Source organism: Musa acuminata, chromosome BXJ2-10 (genome assembly GCF_036884655.1).
Source record: "Musa acuminata AAA Group cultivar baxijiao chromosome BXJ2-10, Cavendish_Baxijiao_AAA, whole genome shotgun sequence".
NCBI lineage: Eukaryota > Viridiplantae > Streptophyta > Magnoliopsida > Zingiberales > Musaceae > Musa > Musa acuminata.
In genome coordinates this window covers 31,805,903-31,814,670 of record NC_088347.1, presented here as the reverse complement: position 1 = coordinate 31,814,670, position 8,768 = coordinate 31,805,903, and the positions used below count along the sequence as shown (strand labels likewise).

The window sequence follows — 8,768 nt, the reverse complement described above, 5'->3', positions numbered from 1 at the left end:
CACCTGAAGCATATGACCGGGCTCGAAACCAGCTCGGCTGGCAGGCGTGACACAGAGGAAAATAAAAAGCGGAAAGGAAGAGGAAGAGGAGGAAAATAGAAAAATGAAAGAAAAAAAAAGGGGAGGAAAAAAGAGAAAATAATGATAATAATAAATATCAGACGTTTTTCAGCAGTCATATTTATAAGCATTGCGATATTCCTATTTAGTGATAATTTCTGTATAAATGCCACTTTATAAATGTTTTTTTTATAAAGAAAAGAACGCTTCGAGTCTTGACTTGTCGCGCAAACAAGCAGAATGCGGTGAGTATACCTCGACGGTTCGGAAGAAGAAGAGGCCCAACGAGTAGTAGCGTCGACCGGAAAAGAGATGGAGGACGTCGTCACCGAGTCGCCGCCGCCCTCGAGGTTCTTCCAGGAAGACCTCGACAACTTCGCCGCTCCACCGCCGCCTCTGCCCCCGCCGCTCCTCCTCCTGGACCCCAAACTCGGGCCGGACCACATCCGCCCTCCCCTCCTCATCGTCGCCCTCTCCGCCCCCTCCCTCGCCATCCTTCATCGGATCCCTCACAAGATTCTCATCGGAACTCTAATCCTGCCGGAGACCTCCCTCGCCGGCAACTCCCTCGAGCCCTGCCCCCGCGACCGCTCTTGCTACATCTACGCTGTCGACCATCGGCCGGCGTCGGCGGTCCTCGTCGCCGTTCAGTTCCCGGTCGCCGCCGAGAGGGCCCGCGCCGTCGCGAAGTCGTTGCTTGGTGCGATCCAGGCGGAGAGGGTCTTGATCTTTGGTTCGATCGGGAGCCAGAACTACAGGGGGCGGTTGGCAGTGGACGAAACCCTAGCTTTTAAGCTGGAGACGGTGGAGGAGAGAAGCGGTGGGCAGCCGCTGGTGCAGGGAGTGGATTACTTGCCGTCGGGAAGTGTGATGGATGGCCTCGGGGCGGCAGTTATCGCAGAGTGCCAGATGCGGAGGGCAAAGGGGACGCTGGTGGCAACATGGCCGGCGAATGGTCGATCTACTGTGGTGCCGATCATTAGGTCATTGTTGCAGGGCTTGAGCATTGATGTCGGTGCGTCTGATGCTGATGATGAGTTTGATGCTGGATGCTCGTTTTCTTCTCGATATGTGTCAGATTTGTATACCTGATGACGAGGTACCTGTTTCAGTTCATTGATCATAATTCCCTGTTTTTGAATTTCAAATTTTGCGCCTGTTTAGCTTCACACTTATATGTTTCAACCTACATTAATGTTAAAAGTGATCTTGAAACTGAACAAACAAGCAATTTCAACTTTGTAGTGTAGTGCCATATCATACTCCAAAAGGTCCATTTGAATATTCCAGGTCGATCAGTTACATGCATTAGCTGCTAAGGTAGGAGTGACGGTAAACTGACAGCTGGCTTATGTAAAACTGTATATATATTTGTTCTTTCACTTGACAAACAATAATGGAATATCACAATGTTGAACGACAAGATGTTGCATACTGAAGTTCCATCGGCCTGGAGTAGCTATAACTTCAGAATCTTATGCCGTTTGAGGCTTACACAGGCATGCTTTGAGCATATCAGCTTGTTTCATGCTAGTAATTTGTTTATATTTGGATCACAGGTTATCAGCTTTTTTTTTGTTAGTAATTTGTTTATATAAGAATAACTGGGAGAGGTACAAAAGAAAACTCTTATGTAACCTCATGAGCACATTATAAAATAGGAAACATCGGTTTACACAAACAAATTTCTGTTCCCATCAACACAAGTCTATGACAAAAGTCATACACATGGTGGAACTGCTGTGCTGCTCCAATCTGTTGACATCCAATATTAGTGTGGATTCAATTCCATCTGTTGACCATCAATATAGTATTGTTGCTTTGGTATCTGTTAAATACATCAGCTGCCTGGTCTGTACGGGAAATTTTGTAACCTTGAAATTCCTGCGATCGGGAGATGTCATCTTTCTTCATATCATCTTGAAATTTTCAATCTTAAATGTTGAGGTTTCTGGCTTTACCGGATGAGGCGGTGTTCTCTGGTTGTTCTAACTGAAAGAGTAAACACTGGTGAAGCCAACATATGCTGATCCTCTTCTACAGAGTGATGGTTGGTCCAACGAGCTAGAGTCATGAGAATTTTTTAGTTACATATTTTTGTAATAGTCTTAAGCCCTAAAAAACTACCTTGGCAGTGGTTTTCCACTACAATCGCACATCATCTTCTGCAATAGTTCAATCTACAAAACTTTTTTTATTGGGGAATAATTGTCCCTCACTTTTTTACTGCCACCTATTGTGTCAGATACATTACTCCTGCCCAGCAAGTTTTTTTTTTGTTGCTTTTCTATACTTTCAACTGTTAAACAAACCAGAATTCATCATCTTGTTTTAGAATATATCTATTAACTCATTGTCTTCTCGGTCACTATACGTAACTTGTTGTCTTAGTTTGACAGATGCCTTTATGACATGTTTGGATAATGTGTTGTCCCACTTTCTCACATCATCAACATCTGATGCCTGATTTTGTGGCCATTCTTGCTTTTCATTACATGTTCATAGTACTTTGCTTTCAATTTAAAGTTCTGCACTATACATGTTATTTACTGACCAGAGATTGACACATGAAATCCTTTATTCGTAGTCATCAACTCAAACCTATATTTCACTTTTTTGGAACCCTTTATTTAATCAAACAAATTCATCCTTAATGCAAGTTCATCATTTTTTTTCCTTGCACAAATTAAACTCTTTGAATTAACAAAGCATCATATCATCACGTTACTGCACAAGACATGTCGACCAGTTGAAGATACCATTTTGCCGGGAACAATTTTGTGCTTGAAGTATTATGCCTACTTTATTTGGTATAATTTGGAATCAAATCACATTAATTACAGATGAAACTTTTTAAATCCTTGCTTAGTTTAGTTAGGGCTAGAACTAGATCAAATTAAATTCAGTTCTACGGCTGCTTTTTGTAGTCTGATTTTAAAGAATATATCATATGTTATGTGTTCTACTAAAAATATAGACTTTTTTTAAGAATATTTATTTATGAGTTATCACAAGAGGGCACCTAAATATTTACATTAACAGCATTGGACTTATGCTGTGGCATGTATAACGTGTTAAGTATCTAATGGCATGCTGCTGTGTAACCCATGATATTACGTTGGAGCTTGTTGGCAATCATGCATGAGTAGCTTTTATGGTTTTTTTCCCTTTTGTATACCCTTGAAAGGCTTTAATCTTTTTTCTTTTTCGCAAGTTCACATTAATGTTAACTCATGTTTGGCAACTGTCATGGTTTCTATGGCAAGTGGTAACTTTTATGGTTTCTAGAATGGAATATAGATCTGGATGGGATTCTTAGGATAGGTACGTTTGGCCTGTTGTCTTATGGAACTGTTTGTTGGAAGTTAGCTTTGTATAAACTAGACTTCTGGCAACTCAGGACCTTTGTCAGTAAAGTATCTGGAGCTTGCATGTTAGTTATCTGAAGCACAATAGTATTGTAATATAGTCTCATAGAAGTAACTGTGTTTTTTGTTTATCATTGGTGAGTGAATTTTAGGCACTTGGTTAGAAAAACACTTGGCTGAAAGTCAACATAATGAGTCCGAGGTGGTTGACATAACTTCTGGTTCATATCATTTAAGCGCTAAGCTCCATGATCAAATGTCATTGTAGAGAAAGACATCCTTATTAACCCTGATACAATTAACTGCTTAATTTCTTTTTATTTGTTTAAATGGAGAGAGTAGTGACCTTGCTGTTTTGCTTTGTCATTTTCCCTTTTTGTGCAGCTTTGTTTGTATAATTGTATATCCCAGTAGTAGCAGGACATGGTACTTTTTTTTTTTTTCTGAACTAGAGATAATTAATTCTGCGCCTTGTTACATTGACTTGTTATGTACGCAAGAATGTTAGTGTAATTAATTCTTTTGAGGTCGATGTTTTCAACTGGAAAGAAGCAAGAATGTGCCACTATTATTGCCATTTGCATTGTTTCAAAGCTACATCTAGTGGATATTCTTAACTTCTACTTTTGGTCTTTGTTTAGGCTGGGGGTTGATGCGGCTACAATCAATAGATTGCATGGTGTCATTGTAGCCTATTAGAAGATGGATCTGGAAGCATGCTGCAAGTACTATTGATTACATATAATCGAATGTATTAGTTTTTCTCGACATCTAAACTTAAGATCCTTATACATATTTTAAAACTTTTTTTCTTAATTCGAGGGAATTTATAAGTCGAAACTTCAGTGGTTCTTTTGAAAGCAGTTTGGATATCGTATACTGACTGTTGGGGTTGATTGATTTTTGAAAGTGCTTTTGAACGGCAGTCAGTATGTCAGCTGCCGTGAGAGTTCCATCATTCTGGACCTCCAAGAAAAGCTTTTGCAAATGCTAGCAGTGGTTGGCTTGTTCTCCTACTGTTGTTATCAAAAGCCTTGTGGTTCAACGATCCTTGATGATGCTTTGTTTATCTTTGCTAGAAATCAAGATGGACACAACTAGGAATTGCACAAGGCAAGAGAACAAACATCATCATCGGCCATGGATGAGGTGGGAATGCAAGAATCATATATGGTACAACATTTGTTTTCTGCTTTTTGCTTTTCCTGTTGCTAGAGAGGGAAGGGAGAAGAAGTGTGAGAGTTGCAGGCCTCACCATAGCATCCTCCTGCCACCAGAACCGGACTCTCTTTGGCAGTTGAAGTAGAGAGCGGCGACGGGGGAACCCAAATTGTAGAGCTCGGCGAAGTCCCTGGTGTTGAAGTTTTGGCGCCACCCAGGGGCGTACACCGTCTCCCGCCCCAGCTGCTGGAACAGCACCACCACGTATCGGTGAATCCCTAGCTGCGGCCGTGGCCTCTCATAGCACACGATCTCCTGCCCTGCACCCCATAAAAAAATATCCTTCCTTTCATGCATCCGTCTCATTAATTATTACATTTCTTCTAGTGATTAGATTGGTCTCTTCTGGTTGACCACATCTTACCAAAGCTTGCTTCGGTCGTTGCAGGGATATCTGTGACCAACCTACAGTAGCAGCGACCCACATAACGATAGTGATGGAAGGCAAGTTAGCTTAAGCAGATATACTGGAGAGAGAAATAGATAGATAGATAGATAGATAGATAAAAGATACAGAAATAGAGCAGCAGCGGCAGGGCATGGAAGATGTGCTTACCAGTGCAAATATTCTCTAAGGGTTGGCTCGCTTGGACTAGGAGCATCTGGGTCTACCATGATCTGAAGAATACATGTGTAAACCGTAAAGATCTCTAGTCCAAAGATGAGCAGATAGCAATGAAACAACTAGCGACTTCGCTGGGTACATGGTTTTGCATCTTTTAGATGAGAGAGGTAACTTACAAGCGTGTAGAAGATCCTGAGGTCAGTTCCTCCGACCTCTACTCTGGGCTGCTCAACCACAGCTGATGGCTTAAACTCGCATCCATTGGTGACCTCCCTGGAGTTGTATGTCACCCTGAGAGGTACGCTTCTCGTGAAGGGATCCAGAACATCCCCAATCACTCTACCAACAGTCAAAGAATCTCTTTGCATGACCTCTCTCTCTCTCTCTCGAGGTGCAAATGGTCAGAGAGAGAGAGGGAAGGAAGGATGAGAAGGAGAAGAGGGGTAAATTCTGAGCTCAAAAGTTCCAAGAAGCCAATATATAGCAGCTCTTTTACAGGAATATTTCATAAGACTCATTCAATCTTTCTACACTCACAAAGGAGCATCCTGGAGTGATCAAGAGGTGACAAACCTGAGAGAGAGAGAGAGAGAGAGATTATTGGTTTGTGATACTATGAGCTTTAGACCTCCTGTAGGCACTGCGCCATGGACGTCTTCATCATTTCTTGTCTCCAGTGACCTTATGGTTGATGTGCGCAGATAGATGAAAAGAAGGGAACCATGGGAATCTTCAACCAATCGTACTGTCATTATCTCAGTGGCTGTCGAGTTCTCATTGGCCAAGTGGAGATTCATTTGAAGGATCAAAGGCCCACCTTGGCCGATGAAAATAAACAGACTTGTAAGCCGTGTAGTTGTCATTGGCCAGCACAAAATTTACTGTCGGGACAAGGCCAGACCAACCATGAGAAAGTCAAGAACCATATATGTGCTTCATTCACTTTCGACCGATACCACTGTTCCAACAGCTCACACGGTACATGTTCTAATTCTGATTTATTTAGTTTCATATTCTTTCGATTCATATTTCATTTATATGTATGGTTACAACAAAAACTCATCATTTCCATATTCATTTATCTCCTTGTTTACGCATGCACAATTTCTCCTTTCGTTTGATCTTTTGTCGTCCATGCTTGATGGGCAAGAGACTTAATTGAATCCATGATTCAGTTTATGATAGATCAGAATCATGCATAAAGTATAGCATGTGTAACATAGAAATCTCTCTCATGACGCATAGGGCTTACGGTCTTATAGATAATGTGCACGCACAAAAAAATTGGTTTTAATTCCTCCTTTCAATTGAGTGTCCAAAACGCTACCAATTAATTCGTACTAATCCAGATAATGTATGATAAATCTGCTACTGTTTTCTCAGATGAGGGTTGATCGAGGGGATTCGCTCTGTCTGCTGTCTATATTTAATCAGACCAAGGGTGGCATCTGATTACGATTGCTGGGTGCGTTTTGCTCTCGTATATAAAACACCATCTTGACGAGGATATCAAATTCCTTGCTGTTGTTCTACAAAGGGATCTGCTTTTATCTAATCCTTTCTTGACGCCCCATAATGTGGGTATCTGTAGCGGCCATGATTTGATCGGTCTAAAGAAGCCATGGAATAATAGCTGTTCAAGTAGAGGTATCAAATCAGATTGTTCTTCCACGTTTCCTTTATTTTTCTTTTTTTTATCCGTGCATTTATTATCGTGTCACCATTAGACTCCTATCTGTCTTGATTCTTTTGGTTGGTAAAAATAATATGTACATACGAATTATCCATCTCAAAAATAATAAGCTAACCCAATATAGTGATGAATGTATATATGCATGCTGTCTTGATCCTCCTCATTTTCTTCATGCAATATTATTTTTTTTTCATAAATTTAAACATCAATCTTGGATTCGTAAACCCTATCCAAATTTTTAACAATTTTAATATATCTTTATATACACTAAATTTTTTTATTTATAAACAATTAGATATCATTTCCATAGAAGATAAGATAAAAAAAAATTATTTATGATAATATGGATGTGTTAAGAAGACCTCGGAATATTAGTATTATGAGTAGATGAGAGATAAAAGAATATCTAAAATCCTTAATATAAGTTATAAATAAAAAATATAAACACTTTAAATATGACTAAATATATAATTTTTTACAGCTATGATAAAATGCATATAGTTTACTTTAAATAACCACAACTTACCATTTTGTTATTATTGTATAAAGGTGCGTCTCCATTTATGGGATGTCACCACCTATCATCAGCTATGATGTGGGCATGTAGTCAGATACATATGCATGTCTGTTGTTCCCAGCTAAATCAAGATGGATAGAGTGATAGAGTAGTGTTCAAGTGGCGAGTAGCAGCTACATGGGATACATCCTCCTCCCACCTGAGCCGGCCTCTCTCTGACAGTTGAAGTAGACGGCAGCCACAGGCGAGCCGAGGTTGTAGAGCTCGGCGAAGTCCCTGGTGTTGAAGTTTTGCCGCCAGCCCGGGGTGTACACCGTCTGCCGACCCAACTGCAGGAAGAGGACGAACACGAAGCGATGGATCCCCAGAGTTGGCCTTGGACTTTCGTAGCTGATCACCTCCTGTCCTGCACAACAGAACCAGGGAAATATCTATATACACTTACGATCAAACATTATGACTGCGAGATTTGAGAACAGTCCTCTGTTCGATGCGCATCTCACCGAAGGTTGCTCCTGTAGTACCAGGAATATCCGTCACTAACCTGCACGAATCATGATCACTACAAGCGTCGCATACATGGAGCTGCTCGACGAAGAAGACAAGTAGGTTAATTATTACCATTGGAGGTATTCCCTAAGGTTTGGTTCACTCGGACTCGGAGCATCTGGGTCAACCATCACCTGCATTGCGTAGACCGTGAGAAACCCTAGAAACAAGGAGCACGAGGCTTTTGACTTTGGTCGCATGTACCGACGGTCTTACGAGGGTGTAAAGGCTTCTGAGGTCATGTCCTCCGACCTCAACCCTGGGTTGGTTGACCACCTGGGAGGGCTTGAACTCGCGGCCATTGGTGACCTCCCTAGATCCGTAGCTAACACCAAGTGTGGTGGTTCTGACGAAGGGGTCGATAACATCACCGATCACCCTGCCCACCACCAAAGGATCCCTTTCCCTGCTCATTAGCACGCAGAAGAACTCAAGTAGGATAGAGAGCCGAGGTTTTCTGGTGTCATGGGGATGTACTCCACTTACCACCCCTATATATAGTCTTTCCGCCTTGGGCGGCTTGCGTGTTCGACGTGGTAGAATCTATATCCATCGACAGACGTTTGTGGTCATGTTGTAGTAACTGTGTGGCTGCGTAATTATCGGTATCTTCTCCGGTCTCTTGAATTGTCCTGTCCGGTAGAATCGGATGGAAGCACCAATGCGACTCGAGATCATATTCTGTTCGACGATTTCTCATCTCATTTGCCCGTAGGATTAGAGATGGCGACGAACACGAACCGATCCTTCTGTCGAGGGAAGTTGGACGACATGCATTCCCTGGCTTTGAAGAAT

The 8,768-nt window shown here is 41.6% G+C and overlaps 3 protein-coding genes across 3 annotated transcripts; 1 reads left to right on the top strand and 2 right to left on the bottom strand.

Annotated features, from left to right (window-relative positions):
• The first annotated feature begins 270 nt into the window (after positions 1–270).
• LOC135625192 (uncharacterized) lies at positions 271–4,273 on the top strand. Its single transcript, XM_065129612.1, has 2 exons — positions 271–1,159; positions 4,070–4,273. Exon 1 carries the CDS (start codon positions 373–375, stop codon positions 1,150–1,152), a length of 780 nt encoding a protein of 259 aa, XP_064985684.1. The 5' UTR covers positions 271–372; the 3' UTR covers positions 1,153–1,159; positions 4,070–4,273.
• A 273-nt stretch (positions 4,274–4,546) lies between these two features.
• On the bottom strand, positions 4,547–5,780 carry LOC135625193 (protein VERNALIZATION 3-like). Its single transcript, XM_065129613.1, has 4 exons — positions 5,391–5,780; positions 5,206–5,267; positions 5,014–5,054; positions 4,547–4,909 (listed from the first exon to the last, which is right to left on the bottom strand). Exons 1-4 carry the CDS (start codon positions 5,580–5,582, stop codon positions 4,680–4,682), a joined length of 525 nt encoding a protein of 174 aa, XP_064985685.1. The 5' UTR covers positions 5,583–5,780; the 3' UTR covers positions 4,547–4,679.
• A 1,630-nt stretch (positions 5,781–7,410) lies between these two features.
• LOC135624159 (protein VERNALIZATION 3-like) lies at positions 7,411–8,451 on the bottom strand. The gene is made up of 4 exons (XM_065127565.1): positions 8,190–8,451; positions 8,046–8,107; positions 7,928–7,968; positions 7,411–7,830 (listed from the first exon to the last, which is right to left on the bottom strand). Exons 1-4 carry the CDS (start codon positions 8,385–8,387, stop codon positions 7,598–7,600), a joined length of 534 nt encoding a protein of 177 aa, XP_064983637.1. The 5' UTR covers positions 8,388–8,451; the 3' UTR covers positions 7,411–7,597.
• Positions 8,452–8,768: the final 317 nt, after the last annotated feature.